At 34.5% G+C, this 16,971-nt stretch overlaps 1 protein-coding gene and 1 pseudogene across 1 annotated transcript in view; one reads left to right on the top strand and one right to left on the bottom strand.

Moving 5' to 3' along the window:
- kif4 (kinesin family member 4) overlaps positions 1 to 7,140 on the top strand; it is a 107,540-nt gene extending 100,400 nt beyond the window's left edge. The window contains exons 25-30 of the mRNA XM_073824895.1: positions 124 to 228; positions 1,472 to 1,564; positions 1,649 to 1,810; positions 4,001 to 4,123; positions 4,217 to 4,336; positions 6,736 to 7,140. Of these exons, the coding sequence (XP_073680996.1) occupies positions 124 to 228; positions 1,472 to 1,564; positions 1,649 to 1,810; positions 4,001 to 4,123; positions 4,217 to 4,336; positions 6,736 to 6,933 (801 nt within the window). The 3' untranslated portion in view covers positions 6,934 to 7,140. The remainder of the gene's footprint in view (positions 1 to 123; positions 229 to 1,471; positions 1,565 to 1,648; positions 1,811 to 4,000; positions 4,124 to 4,216; positions 4,337 to 6,735) is intronic.
- LOC141292873 (multidrug and toxin extrusion protein 1-like) overlaps positions 1 to 16,971 on the bottom strand; it is a 341,992-nt pseudogene that overhangs the window by 295,268 nt on the left and 29,753 nt on the right.

Here is a 16,971-nt window from a genome sequence, read left to right as displayed (position 1 = left end):
CTTTTGGTTTAATGAGGTATGCAGTCAATGTCTGTTTTATTGCACACATTCGGTGTCGGAGTTCTAAACATGACATCATTTGGGAAGTAAAACAGTGAACATTTAAAAATATAAGGATAATTAATAAATAAATATATTGCTTTGTCACAGGAAGAGGAAATTGAAAAACTGAGAGAACTCAGTGATCAGAACCAGAAACTCAAGGATGAAACTGAACAGTACAAGCAGGTATAAGCGTTTTCGATCACAAATTTAATCATACTATAATGTAGGAAATTAGGAACTGAATTTCTCAATTGAGTTTTTGGTAACACTTTATTTTAAGGATCAGGAATTAGACAGTAATTAATGACTAATAACTGCATTTGTAAATGACTAGTTATGGACTTGTATGCCATTACAAGCTATTTATAAGGCCTTTATTGGCTGTTGTCTTATGGTGGTCTTATAGACCCTTTATATTTGTTTCTGTCCTAACAGTGTACTAATTAGCTAAACATAAAACAAACTAATAGCTTGTATTGTGCGAATTACAAACTTTATAAGTTCTCAGTACACTATGCGAATGTGTAGCTTGTAAGTATGAAATAAATATAGAATAGGAATTTCATCAGACATTTAAATTAGCTGAAAAACAGTTACACAAAAGCAGTCTTCTAGCAGTTGTTCCATACTAATAAATGATTAATAAACAAAATATTCCCCATTCCCTTAATTTATTAACAGCTAACAAGCACATTTCTCACTAATAAATGCTGTATTACTTCAGATTATGTTCCCTGTTCTAAAGTAGAAAAGAGACATGAAAGATTGCAGTGAAGAATTCTGTCTTTATTTTTTGATGGTTCAACAAGAGAACAAACTACAGATGAGACACATCTGCAAACTTTCATGTCGCTTTTCTACTTTAGAATAGGGAACATAATCTGAAGTAATACTGAATGTATTAGTGAGAAATTTGCTTGTTAGCTATTTATAAATTCAGGGAATGGGGAATATTTCGTTTTTAAATCATTTGTTAGTATGGAACAACTGCTAGAAAGACTGTGCTTTTGTGTAAAAGTGTTTTTCTGTTAATTGAAATGTCTGTGATGAAATGCCTATTCTATATTTATTTTGTACTTATAAGCTACACATTCACATAGTGTACTGAGAACTTATAAAGTGTGTAATTCACACAATACAAGCTATTAGTTTGTTTTATGTTTAGCTAATTAATACACTGTTAGGACAGAAACAAGTATAAAGGGTCTATAAGACAAAAATAAGACAACAACCAATAAAGGCCTTATAAATAGCTTGTAATGGCACACAAGTCCATAACTAGTCACTTACAAATGCAGTTATTAGTCATTAATTACTGTCTAATTCCTGATCCTTAAAATAAAGTGTTACCGAGTTTTTTTTATACAAGTTGTGCATACAAATGTTTGAACCCTATTAACATTGTTTTGTGGGTGGATCTCCACAGAAATTACTTCTTGCGCAGCTGACCAGTGCAAAGAAAGTCCTCTCTTCTGTGAATGAGTCACCTGATACTTCTTTTGAATATGTTCCACCTAAGGTGAATCTCATTGCTTTAGGCTTCTATTTTGTCCATGTTGATGTCTGTTTATAACCGTTGTCTTATTTCCTCCCTGACCTCAAGCCCAAAACCAAAATCTACTCCACTGCTCGAGCACGTCTGCAAGAGCCTATAGATCTTGATGAACTCATCTCTCCGTCAGAGTCTGAGAAAGAAGAGGACGAGTGGCGTCCAGAGAAACATGACAGAGCACGACGAGGCTCAAAGAAATCGAAAATGAATGGCGTGAGTTTTTTTTTAACAGGGAAACATGGATTGTAAGTCTTGAAAGATAGTCGAGTATATTTACTAGAGGTCGACCGATATTGGTTTTTACCGATACCGACAGCAAGGCTGGACCACACTGGCCGATACCGATTAATTAACCGAGTTTTTGAAAATGGATACTGAAGGCAACTAAAATAGTGCTCTACTATTTTTTAAAAAGTACTAAACCATACTTTGTAAATTAATAAAAACATTAATATTAATTATATGTTGATCATTAAAGTGATTTCATAGTTTATTAATGTTAACAAAATAAACTTCAAAATTTAACAATATATCAGTAAAATTAACACTCTAACAAGGAACAACACTTTTATTCTACAGCTTTCATCAGTCTTAGTTGATGTTACAAATGGGCTCATTGTAAAGGGGTGGGAATCTTTACATTTTAACTATGTAAAATTGCAGTTTCTATGCTTTTTGTTTATATTTGGAATCTCTGTCAGTACTGCCAATTTAAAATTAAGATTCAATTTAATTACATTTTATATCAAATTTATTTAGTGCAAAATTTATTTATTTTTATTATATAAGCAGGTTACTTTTTAAAACAATAGACAGTGGCTGCTTTAACAGGCTTCAATGAATGCACAAATCTATTTCGATATATCAGATGTTTTGTCCTGCTCTGAAAACATAACTGACTGTGTGTACTGTACGTCAGTTTCGTATAAAAGTATTCGAAAATGCAAGTGCATTTAACCGCATCCGCAATCGAGCTTTTTCGGACGAACAAACACAAAGCGCAAGTGAAAGTCTGTCAGTGCACGAGTTTTGCGCATTTAATAGAACTACATTACAAACGGCAGAAATGAAGGCATACCTAAAGTAACACACTGCGGGTGGAAGCACACACTGTCTAGCAATGCGCACATGTTTCACAGTGCAAATTCAGTGCAATGAAGCCCGCCGCGTCTTTAGCGCGCACACGTGCCATATGCGGGGGAAAACACAAGCTCATTGAAGAGAGGATTGCGATGCATCGGAGAATCCATTTTCACCCACCCTTAATGAAACCAGGCAAAAGTGCAGCGCTGCGTTGCGCGGACAACTCGCAGGTAGAGGTATCACACACACACACAGGACGCATCGCGTGTAGTTCAAGGGGAAGTCTAAAACAGTTTATTTAATCACCAAACGGGCAAATGTTTACTTAAAGAATGATCAAAAAAAGAGGCAAATATTAGTTTAAAGAACAGATCAAACGAAAAAAGAAAGAGCGATATATACTGTTGTAGCCATTTATTTTTTCCTGTTTTACATTGTTTAAATATTATTTGTTTGTTTTGTTTCAGTTCAATATGTTTATTACGAAAGAAGTTTGTGTAACTTGTAAATTTAAAAAAAAGGACGGCAATAAGCCATGAGAATTGGAGAGGGTCAGACACAATTTTTTGACCACTTTGTACATTTTTATTTGTGGAAAATCCCTTCTTAAACGAATTTCGTTTTGTATTATTTTTATGTTCAATTTAAATATATTTTTGTTGATCAGTTATTAAAAACAAGGAAAACTGGCATTGTGAAATAAAGTGCGTAACTACCATGCTTCTGCGGCCTGAAGGAAAGGCTAAAACAAATTATAGCTCTATATGAAGCATACAGACTTTATTAGAGCTACAAAATACAAACCTTTCGCTTTAATGCACAATACTCTATCTTCCAGCCTAGGGTCAAGTCTTTATGAACATTAACAAAGATTTGGGACAGATATGGCGCGCTGTGGCGCAGCAGGATTTCTGTCGGCTAAATGAACACAATTTGCTTTCTCACATATTTTTAAATCTGCAACATTGCTGGCTAACAAAATGACCAGCTAGATATGAACCAATGCAAATATATGGTAACAATCCTGACATTAAGCATTGGTGTCGGACAGCTGAATGGAGCTTGAGCTGCTTCAGCAAAAAAACGCAACCCGGAAAAACTATCGGCAAGGATTTTTGCCAATAACCGATAGTTCCGCCAATCAACTATCGGTGCCGATTAATCGGCAAAACCGATACATCGGTCGACCTCTACTATTTACCAGGATATGCCTTGGAGTTTGTTTCAGCTTTATGTAGCTATTTCCAAAACTGTATAGTGTTTCTTCCTGGAGGCTTTTCTTTTTAGCAAACCATTTATGTGTGATTCCTTTTTCTCTAGTGTGCATGTCGGGGTCGCTGTGTTAACAAGCTTTGTCGCTGCCGCAAAGGAAAAATGACCTGTGGGGAAAACTGCCTCTGTGACCCTGAGAAATGTCGCAACATGGAGAACCGTAGCAATGTGGTTCGTAGAATGTTCTTTTAAAGTGCCAGGGGTTGTTTGTTTACCCTGTGGATGGCCAATTCGTGATATTATTTCTGCTGCTATTGTCCTCAGGATCAGACCGAAATAAGTGATGTGTCTAAGGACTCTGCTGCAATTCCTGAGGACCCTACAGCAGTTAGTCCACAAGATGCTACTTTTTTTAGACCACCTAGTGTTCCACCTACTAAGAAGGTAAGCCCAAAATATTTTTTTCCCCACTTTCATTGTGTCTTTCTAAAGGAATAATTCACTCAAAAAGAAAAAATGTCATGTGATACAAATGTGCAGAACCACAAAGATTGGTAAAATAGCTTTGTAAATTGGCTCAGTAATGATATTTCAGGGTCTTTCTAAACCCTGGCTAAAAGCATAGATGCAAACTCCTCCCCTTTCGGTGAAAACGTACTTTTTTGAGATCAAAATAGGTCACCTATGAAATTTGTTTAGATCAGATGAGGAAGTGTTTTTGAGGGTGGGGGTGGTTCTTTTTACAGTACCATTAGTACCAATTTAATTCTGTGCCTGCTTGTAGTCAACCGCTTTTAAATGTCCTGTTTGTTTTTGCTTGCGTGCTCTGGCATCTGTTAAAAGCAATGGCCAGTGTTTTCTGAAGGTTAGTCAGAATCCACTCTGCACTAATTTTTGTTTTTGCAAGTCTACAGTAGGGTGACCAGACATAACACAAAATTTGTAATTCCAACAGTTTGTAAGATTGTACTCACAGTTGTGAAAATGTAATGTACAGTTTGAAAATAACATGTTATACATTATCATATGTTCTCATATTTGTTTACATTTTAAATGTTTTTCTTAAGCCATAATTTAGTTATAATACTACTGTTTTGATATGTTTGCTATTTGCAATAGTTTAGAATTATATAAAAAAAAACTACGGTAAGTTTGATTCTCAAACATTACTATAATTATTAATTATGATATAAATCTATTGAACAATTAAAAAAAAAAAAAAAAACATTTGGTCCCCGTTTTTTTTTTTATTTGTAAATATTTACAAGTGAGATTTTGACCACTGAACTATTAAATGTCACTGGTTTTTAAATGTCACCTTGCGTGCCTTTCTCACCTTTTTCACCCATGATGAGTTTGCGTCTATTTAAAAGAAACAGCGGGGTTTAGAACTATGATAACCAGGAGCTATGACAAGCCCTTATGTGTCTTAGAGTCTTGAGCCGGCCGTTACCGCGAATCTCAAAGTCTGATCATTAGCCAGAGTTTATGACCAATAGGCTGTTTGTGAATGCGGGTAGTTTCCATTTAGTCCCTGAATATTGGAATATAACAAACAAAACAAACGCTTTTGTTTCCAACATGTGCTCATTCTTGGCTGTATATTCAGGCAGATTTACGACTTTATTGGGGCAGGACTTGACGGATTATCTTGTGACTCTCTGAGACTCTCGTCTCTACTTATTAGAGCCAAGCAGCATAAACTAGCTACATATCAGGCATTTATGTGACACATCTAATATGTGCATCAATAGCTGTAATTAGTAAACTTTATTTAACATAACAATATCCGATTATGGTAAAATGCTTCAATATCGAGAGAAGTATCAGTAAATCAATATATCATCGATTGAAAGAATTGATCCCCTCTTTTTCTGAAGTGTACTGCAGATGATACCACGTTGTTCTTTTGAGATTAATTCAAGATTTATTTCTCAGCCTTATGCTGTGGATTTACCGTGAATAGAGTGAGAGTGTGCCCACATTACAGATAATAAGCTCAGATGGGAAGCATTGCACCTCTCGTTGGTTTCATACGAATTACATATACAGAAAACAATTGTTCAATTTAAATTTATTTAACAGTGCTCTGCTGTTATCAGGGTTGAGCTGCACCTCTGCGACGAGAGAAGCACAGTAGCCTGCCTGCTCTTTACAAGATATAGCTTGTTTAGTGTTGTTTGTAATGGCAAATGAAAACATGCTACCTGTGAAGCTTTTCTTAATTGAGCATAGAATAAAATGAGTAGGCTAAAAATTTGTAGAATCATATTTTATTCCATGACATTGTAGGTTACATACAGTAAAAGTTAAATGGTGTTTTACTGGTTGTGAATACTGTTTTGTTAATAACATGCAACAGCTGTGAAAATATAGGTTAGTTTTTTTTTTTTTTTTTTTTTATCTTGTAGGCCTACAGGACAAAGAATTCGCAGGATTAATAAACTTTTCTTGCCTGCCGCGTCTCTCCTGTTGAAAATAAACTAAGCTTGCGGTTGCCGCATATTGGTACAGTACAGAAGGGGTGAAAGCGGCGTTTTAGAAATAAAATTTAAAAGCAAAAATTCGAAATAAATATTAAAGCATAATCTATTTTTTTACAAAGCATAATCAAATTTTTTTTTTATGAGAAAAAATACGAAAAAACCTGCTAAATGCTTGTTTTTTTTTTTTTTTTTTTTTTTTTTCATTTCTAAAACAACACAAAGCAAAAATCAAACCGTTTCTCATTTCTCTTTATTTCTTTTTAAGTAGAAAATCAAATGACATAAAGATACATGGACTGTGCCATTCCTTTAAAGTCAAAGTTTTTGAAAAGTTTTTTTTTGTTATACCATGAGCAGGAGATTGGAGACATGGGCCACCTTCCTGCAGATCTGAAGCTTGAAAAGAAACCAGTCCCTGCTGATAACGAGAGTGACAGCGATGACTCCGAAGTGATGAACAGCACTTCTAGCTTTCTCCGGAGTAAAAAGAGAGGTCTAAATAACTTCAAAAACAGCTTTTTCTCTGGCTGCACACCCATTCGTGAAGAACATTAGCATTACAGTTATATAAAAACACTTGCTAACTTGTCTTGTCTTTTTTTTTTTTTTTTGTCTTTTTCATGTGATTTAAATTTATACATTTGCTTAAATTAGTAATTGTAATATAGGTTTGTGGAATCTGCCATTCATTTGCAATGATGCACTAACAATACGAACTGCACATGTGGGTTATTTTAGTATTTTAAGCAATTTGGCTGTATGACGTTTGAATGTCAGGGCTGTAGATGTTATTTCTATTAAAAATCTAGTGACTTTAATAAATGGTTTGTTTTATTGCTGTTGTTTAATTCTTAACATTGATATGTTAAAATATATATATATATATATATATATATATACATACACACACTGTGTACAGTATACACTATATATACTGTGGGTGTGACGAGACACTTTTGTCACGAGGACAAGACAAGATTTTTAAACTTTTTTTAATGAAATTCTCGATGATATATGTAGGGGAAAAATGTTATTCAACTAAAAAACACAAAATGCGAAAAATGTAGGGGCATTTTAATATGAATTTGTACTTCATAAAATTAAACTTCTATTTTAATGAATTATATACAGTAATAAACATGTAAACTAAAGTTGCATGATTCTGGATAAATTGAAAAAAAATTATTTTATAAATTGGAGATCACGATTCTGAAGAAAACAATCTCAACATAATCTCATGTATTTAAACAAAATATTAAAAAATGGAGTCAGTGTCTCAAAGACTTGTTTCACTATTGGAATCTCTTGAATGTGTAATTCAATGATAATTAAAGCTGCAAGCAGCGATGAACGGGCCCTCGCCACCTGCGCAGTCTTCATCCCGATAGCATCAGGAAAACGGTGCCCAGTTGGCACATGCATGCACAGTAACACTCTGCCAGTTTGGATTTAAAGTTTACAGAATTTAAAGGGTTACACTTTAAAATCAACACACAGACACATACACACAATATATCAAATTTTTCCATCCAGTTTCATTTGTTAACATTAACTATATTAGTTATCATGAACAGTAATTAAATAGCATTTATTAAGGTTAATTAAAATTAAGCTAAAAAAGTATTATTCGCCCGACGCAAAGCTATAGACATTTGCCAAGATATAGACGAGTTAAAACTAAACTAAATTTTTTTTTTTCAATATTTGACCGAATAGGTTAAAAAAAGACGGTTATTTTCATCACTTATGACACGCAGCTCTAGCATTCTGCCACTTCAAATCAGACACAGACATGAAATAGTGCGGTAAGATCACAGACCGAGAGAGAGCGAGAAGGCGAGATAGAGATGACAGTTGTGTATGTGCGTACCTGCCTGCATGCTGTGCGTCTGCGCGTCTCTCTCTACAAACAACGAATTCATTCAAAAACAGCAGTTTTACCACCTCCTTGCTGAGGAATATAATGTAGCGATCTAGTATCTAGGATATTTTAACAATAACAATCGCGGGGAAGTGCTGACAAGAAGTTTATGTATGTGCGCAGCACAATGCGATCTCCGACCTCTCTCTCTCTGTGCTTTTGCGTGCATCAATTAAAGCAGCGCATTAATATAGAACGGTGATTTAACTGACTTGGAACTACCTGTGCATTAAACGGTTTTACTCAGAGCCATAGAGAAAGAGAGTTGCGACACGCTTTGATCTCGCCGCCGCGTGGTAACGTGGTTCATGGAGCTCTCCATAGTTCCAAACAACTCCGCGCTGTCAATGTTTGAATGGGTTTAAGTAGGTTAGACAGCAGTTTTACTATATGTGACCCTGGATCACAAAACCAGTCATAAGGTAAAATTTTACAAAACTGAGATTTATACATCATATGAAAGGTCAATAAATAAGCTTTCTATTGATGCATAGTTTGTTAGGATAGAACAATATTTGACCGAGATACATCAATTTGAAAATCAGGAATCTGAGGGTGCAAAAAAATCAAAATACTGAGAAAATCACCTTTAAAGTTGTCCAAATTAGGTTCTTAACAATGCATTTTACAAATCAAAAATTACATTTTGATATATTTACAGTAGGAATTTTACAAAAAATCTTCATGGAACATGATCTTTACTTAAAGGTTGTATCAGCGATTTCTAGCCTAAAACATAAAGTGTCAATTTCAGCTGACCTTTCTTCACGATCCGCTCGCTGCCTGCCCCATAAATTGTCTGTGAAAAAAACGCGTCTCTCTGGTCAGCCTAGGGTCCGAGATATGCCAAAAAAAACAATCGCCGCTATCAACACACCACAGATAACCAAACAGTGTTCCAACCAATCAGCGTCAGGGGTTTGGTGTTGTGGACTTTCCTACTGGTGCAGGGATGTGAGGGAGGCGGAGCGAAAGTCCACAACACCAAACCCCTGACGCTGATTGGTTGGACCACTGTTTGTTTTTGTGTGGAAAGGTTGGTAGTGCCGATTGTTTTTTTGCCATATCTCGGACCCTAGGCTGACCAGAGAGACGCGTTTTTTTCACAGACAATTTATGGGGCAGGCAGCGAGCGGATCGTGCTGAAAGGTCAGCTGAATTTGACACTTTATGTTTTAGGCTAGAAATCGCTGATACAACCTTTAATTTCCTAATGACTTTTGGCATAAAAGAAAAATCAAAAATTTTGACCCATGCAATGTATTTTTGGCTATTGCTATAAATATACCCCAGCGACTTAAGACTGGTTTTGTGGTCCAGGGTCACATATTTGCAAGAGAGACTATTAGTGTACCATGTGTCAAAACGTTTGATTTATTGCCCCTCATAAAAATTCCACCCCCACCCCAACTGGACACCCCTACCCCTCCCAAACCAGACATCAATTTGTACATCTGTTTATCCGCACCACCAATTCAATGGAATTTATGGTTGTTTTCCTATTGTTTTGGGGATGTGTATTTGAAACGGGGGCATAGAAAACTGTTCAAAACTATGTGCTTTCAACTTTAATTGTGAAATAGTGTATATGGATGGTAAAACTGGGGTTCAAGAGGTAGTTTTTATTAAAGTGTTTTTCTTTTTCACATACAATAGAAACGCTGCTACAAGTGTCTGATACAAGACTTAAAACAAAATCTGTTGTAGTCTATAGCCTTACAACTTTAAAAACGTTTAAAAGTTTTAAATAGTTTTGCTGACATAAGAGCTAAAGTAAAATAAACAAAACCTATGTTGTAGTCTATAGCATTACAATGTAAAAAAGGTAGAGTTTTTACTGATACAAGATAAAGGAAAGTCCAGTGCATCTCACACTGATCTAAAAATTACAAAATATCAGATGCAAACGTTAAGCAACAGCATAAGATACTTGACCAAAATCTATGTTGTAGTCTAGCATTACAATTCTAAAAACATTTAAAAGTTTAAATAGTTTTTACTGATACAAGAGTTAAAGTAAAATAAACAAAACCTATGTTGTAGTCTAGCATTACAACTTAAATGTTTAAAAGTTTAAATAGTTTTGTTACTGATACAAGAGTTAAAGTAAAATAAACAAATCTATGTAGTCCATAGCATTACAATGTAAAAAAGTTTTTACTGATACAAGATAAAGTAAAGGAAAGACCAGTGCATCTCACACTGATCTAAAAACAAAAAAAAAATATCAGATGCAATCGTTAAGCAACAGCATAAGATACTTGACAAAATCTGTTGTAGTCTAGCATTACAATTCTAAAAACGTTTAGAAGTTTAAAAAGTTTTTACTGATACAAGACTTAAAGTAAAAGAAAAAGGAAAGATCAGCGCGTCTCTAAGATGGGTCTACTCGTCAAAATCTATGTTGTAGTCTATCATTACAGCTTGTAACAAACTCTACCTAGTTTTTTTAAAGTTAGAAAATAAAAGACTCAAAAACCTTACACAGAGTCCGCGACATCTCCTCACTCACCGCTGACATTACTTAAAATGAAGTCACGCACGCAGCAGTCAAACCACACCCACTACCCGCCCCCTAAACAGAAAGAAACCAGTGCAAAGATTTAAATGTACAGTAAAAGAATTAAACAAAATAATACTTTTAAAATTAAAGAAGACTTCTTATTTGAATTAATCGATGATATTTTATAATTGATGAAAGCATTCCCCTGTTTAACATTAAAGTAGAGTTTTTTTTGTTTTGTTTTTCTTCATTTTAAAGCGCATGTCAGTTTCCTTTTAAACAAATGCCTCCTAAGCCACAGGAAAATATTTATTTTATTTAGTTAATCACAATTAATGAAGTTACTCCTTTAATCTATCTTTTTATTTTTTGACAATCTTAGAACTTACGGTCTGTTATATCAGCTGAAACGTATGCATGTACATTAAAATATCCGAATGAAAGCAAATGTTTTGTTTCACGCTGCACAATAAAGGCAAGAGAGGATTCCGCAATTTTATTCCCGTAAGACTTGCGGACTGGTAGTGAAAACACATAAACGCGCATGTAGTTAATAGTCTAAACTTAACAACATAATATAAATGTAAATATCACACAGCCCAATAAACCAGAGAGGTTGGTGAGCGCAGTCTACGATCGCTGATGCATTCTTATCAGATCAACCTAGGTTGTAAAAACTCTTCTGGGGTTGCGACTCATCACCTAGGGGGGAGTAGTAGCTGGGTCTACTGGTGCTGTGAACTTTGTCAAAAGTTTATGCAAACGTTAATTGAGTGGTCAAAGGATGTGCAGTGGACTTTTTTTTTTTTTTTTTTTTTTTACAATTTGCACCTGCAAGTGTGTTTTCTTTTGAACTCTGCCAGAAGTTTAGGTAAAAGTTCAGTAGGTCAAAAGATGTGTATTTAGCCTTTTTACAACACGCAGTTGGATTTGCGTGGGACATCTGGTGGATTGATAGGTAACATTTAGGAAGAACACATCTTTCCTAATAAAAAACAGGTATGTTTACAATGTGGATGTGGTGAATGTGTCTTTAAACTGATGTTCAGGATGAATAACAACAAGCTGAAATTATCAGGGGGGCCATGAAGATTGTTTTTAACAAACCAATCTATGCTATTGGAAAATCTTGTTTCATTTTAGGTATTTTTTAGTTCCAGTTGTTTTTTCTTTATATTCAGTCTTAGATTTAAGTCTCAACACAAACACTAACACTCACACAAACACAACGTACACATGCAAACTCAAACACAAAACAAACATACATGCAACTGAAACACAAACATGCAAACTTAAACACAAAAACGCAAACACATGATGCAAACTCATGATGCAAACACAAAACAAACATACATGCAACTGAAACAAACATGCAAACTAAAACACAAAAACGCAAACACATGATGCAAACACATGATGCAAACTCAAACACAAAACAAACATGCAAACACAAACATGCAAACTTAAACACAACGCAAACACATGATGCAAACTCAAACACAAAAAGTAAACATACAACTAAAACACAAAGCAAACACATGATGCAAACTCAAACACAAAAAGTAAACATACAACTAAAACACAAAGCAAACACATGATGCACACTCAAACACAAAACAAACATACATGCAACTGAAACAACATGCAAACTAAAACACAAAAACGCAAACACATGATGCAAACTCAAACACAAAACAAACATACATGCAACTGAAACAACATGCAAACTAAAACACAAAAACGCAAACACATGATGCAAACTCAAACACAAAAAGTAAACATACAACTAAAACACAAACATCCAAACTAAAACGCAAACACATAATGCAAACTCAAACACAAAAAGCAAACATACATGCAACTAAAACACAAACAATCCGTGTTAAAATATTATGATGGCTTACACAAACCTTTTACAAATAAAAACGTTTAGCATCACATGGGTATCTTTACGTGATTATGGGAAGCAGTATGATTGAACAATGATGTAACTTTTGTTTAACAAATTTTAACAAAAAATCAAACCTAAAACCATGATGTTCTAAAGCATGGATTAGCAAGATGATCACAGAGATTTTTCTTTATGAATTAGACCTAAATTAGACTGAGATTTAGTTGTCATAAGTTTGTTTGCAACAAAAGTATGTCTTAAACAAGGTGCTAAAAATGTCTCAGAGAATCTTTACAACAGATTAGACTTTTTTTTCCTTTCTTTAAAAATGGTATTATTAGCCAGGCTGTTTATTAATTTTTTACACTATAATGTTTTATTTTATGTAAATGCTAATAACTGTCTTTATAGTTTTATTTTACAAAGATTTGTACAAATGATTTATAGAAGAAATAATCAAATATTCGATAAGTAAATCTTATCACACCCCAAGCTGATGTGTCTGATGGTTTGTGATGACATTAATATCTTACTGATACAGATGTGTTAAGATGTGTTATGTTTCTATAGTTATAAAGCTTATAGTTTTGTAGTAAAATCACATCTTTAACCTGAAACATTTTTCTTTGAAACTCTCTCACGCATGTACACACCTTTCACAGACACCCACAAACAGCCAACAACATCCTTAAGTTTGTTTTATCATTTAGCTGAATAGAAATAGACCCTGATAGAAAGACCCTGATAGAAATATTTTACACACAGTGTTAGGAAGCTTACTTTGGAAATGTAGTAGGTTATAAATTACAAGTTACCCTATTTTAAATCTAATAAGTAGTTTAACTATTTCAATTACATTTGATTGCTTTTTTGTTACGTTTCTAAGTATGTAATGTCTTGAACTGTTAATGTTTTGAAACCAGGCAGGGTTAACAGGTCTCAAGGATTTTCACTTGAATTGCGATTATAATATTTTAGTTTTATAGCACATCCACCACTAAATCAGACTTACTTTGAGATTGTTCTGAGCTTTAAATACACATTAAAACCATAACAAGATAGTTTAATAGCTATGATACTGTTTTTAAATCAAATCTATGCACAACTATGACAGGAAACATTGGCATCTAACAACAGGTTGGAAAAACAGTTAAACTTATAAAATAAATACACATCAACCCAAATAGGAAATAAAACGGTGACAAATAAGTGCATGTTCTAAACTCCTGAAAGATCGGTGTCTCATATTTTACACCAGTCAATGCAATTTATGTGAGATATCAATCTTTGTAATCGTTAACATTTTCATAAGTAACTGTAATTTAATTTTTCCCAGTATTTTGTAATTAAGTTACGTAATTTAGTTACATGTAACTAGTCGCTCCCCAACACCGGTGAAAGAGTTCATTAACCTCTTTAACGTTAAAAATGTGATCAGTATCACTTAACACTAGTTTGACAAACAAGGGTATGCTCATAAAACCAACCTGACCGAATTTGAAGCATCCTAACAACAAGTACAACCATTGCAGAAAACACTGCAGTAAGATAAAGCTATGAATGAGTGATTGACCAACTTATAAAATGTTAAACCTACAAGTTCCTGCCTAGTTTTATGATGGAACTTGGAAATTTAGGCACAGTCGGTAAATATAGCTGGTCACGCTCAACATACAGGTGGGTCTAGGACTCAACAAACATACCCCTTTGGATCATGAAACACCCTGTCTAACACAACACACATTCTCTAGAATGGGGCGATGATGGGTTCATAATTTCATGATGAAGACCGGTTGGATATTCAGACAGCAGGGCCTTATTCACTTTTTCTTAAAATAAAGACAATTATTTGATTTCAAGAGCACACAACTAAAACCTAATGCTATTTCACAAGATAGCACAACAACGGTTGCTCCATTACAACATACAAATCAAGTCTGTTTTAGTATATTGTATTACTCTTGAATATATTTGTTTAGTCTAAATATGTTTCAACAATTCTTTTTTTTTTTTCTGTTTTGAACACTAAACACGTGTAACTAATGCCTCATTCAAACTGTAGACTTTCAGGTCAGCGAACTACAATACCCAGCATACACCTCAGACTTCAAACATGGCCCCAGGGGATCCATAGCCCAAAATACTCATACATGACACAGCTCTAAATCGTTGGACTTCTGATTATAGACGCATTCAGATACCTTATTTAAAATGACTCGCATTTCCATACTTTTTGTGAAGTATACGCTCATTCCATTGTGATGTTATAAACCCATTTTTGTGATATGTGTTAGTCTAATTCATTTCTGCAAAACGAATCATTTGGACAGTTCGGCTCAATGAGCCGGATCAAAGAACCGATTCATCGGCTCCTTCTCGCAGTGATGCCACGACACATTTCTTTTCTAACAACTTAGGGTCATTACTCAACGAGACGAGAGCATTACTCAAACACCTCACCACGTCAGCTTTTAATAAAATATTCCACTGAATGTCGCTAAAACAAATTATGTAACAGTGTTCATCAAAACGTTGAAATGAATATAAGCGTACGAATATTCATAATGACAATAAGTACAATATACCCTAACAACACATCACACTGACCCCTGCTAAGTACAAAGTACACCTAAAATTGACAGATATCTTGACTTGACGCACTACTGCGCTAGGCCTCGTCATACCGATGTGAGATATAAATCGCAATGGTTTTTCATAGCGTTACACTTTCAAACTTGTTATGAAACTTTTCCAGTTTCAATGACTTGGTTCGCTCTTTCTGTTTGAAATTTGTCCAGCTGTAATTGTTAGCCCTTATGCTTTGTTTCCTAGTTTTTTTTTTTGTCGTGTTAACGAGCTCTGTTCATATACGTCAATATTGATTGATTTAATCAAATATCGTTTCACCATCTTCACCTTGAGACATTTAAGTTATATTATTAATACTATCCTTGTTTATTTTGAATATAAGACACAAGATCGTTTCTTGATAATTATTTCCTTCTACACGCCTACGTTCTATTCCTAATAATCGTTTTCTTTGTGTTCAAATCATCATGATTTTATTCAAATCATTAAATTCAAATTAAAAATGCTGGGCACGTTTTATGACTGTCGAAAGTGTTAGGCCTACGCCTTTTGTTTTTGACACATCCCCAACCTACATTCAGAATTTGGTATTTAAATAAGGTTTAGAGACACTTAGTTATAAACACAGGAGACATTTCTACATAGTTACAATGGCTTCTGATGCTCCAAACACTCCTGAAACAAGAGGGATGTCTGTAACATCGGCAAAAAATTCTGTTGAAATGGACATGCACCAGGAAATACATGGTCTGACAAAGATTCTCAGTGAAGATGAAGATTTCGTGAAACAAGATTTCACAGTGTCTGATGATCGTGTAGGGAGATTTGTGTTTGACAAAACATTGCAGACTGTGAAACTCTTCGTTTTGGATTATTACGATGAACGTACATCTAAATTTATCGAACCTACATCTGAATGTAGTTACCTGCTTTTGACCGCCATAGACTGGACATACTTCTACAATCAAATTTGGCCAGAAATTAATTTTGGTGGAAAAATCAGGTACGTTTATCAGTGGGGATGCTGTCACAGCTGGTATGAGGTACTTATTGTCATTATGAATATTTGTACGCTTATATTCATTTCAACGTTTTGATGAACACTTACATAATTTGTTTTAGCGACATTCGGTGGAATATTTTATTAAAAGCTGACGTGGTGAGGTGTTTGAGTAATGCTCTCGTCTGTCACATTTACTGCCACATTTAAGTTTTCATCGCTTACATACACCTACCGAAACTTTAACACTACCGTAATTATTTAAAAATACCAATACATTTCATGCCTGATAGAAGGATCTGTGCCTGAAACTAGTTTGCATGAACTTAAATGGATAAAAGACAATATGCGTTCACAAAGTTAACTTTATTCAAATGTTTCGCTGATATAAAATGACCCTAAGTTGTTAGAAAAGAATGCGTCGTGGCATCACTGCGAGAAGGAGCCGTTGAATCGGTTCTTTGATCCGGCTCATTGAGCCGAACTGTCCAAATGATTCGTTTTGCAGAAATGAATTAGACTAACACAAAATGAGTTTATAACATCACAATGGAATGAGCGTATACTTCACAAAAAGTATGGAAATGCGAGTCATTTTAAATAAGGTATCTGAATGAGTTTATAATGAGAAGTCCAACGATTTAGAGCTGTGTCATGTAAGAGTATTTTGGGCTATGGATCCCCTGGGG

This window comes from Garra rufa, chromosome 19 (assembly GCF_049309525.1).
Source record: "Garra rufa chromosome 19, GarRuf1.0, whole genome shotgun sequence".
Taxonomy (NCBI): Eukaryota; Metazoa; Chordata; class Actinopteri; order Cypriniformes; family Cyprinidae; genus Garra; species Garra rufa.
This window is presented reverse-complemented; position numbering and strand designations above follow the sequence as displayed.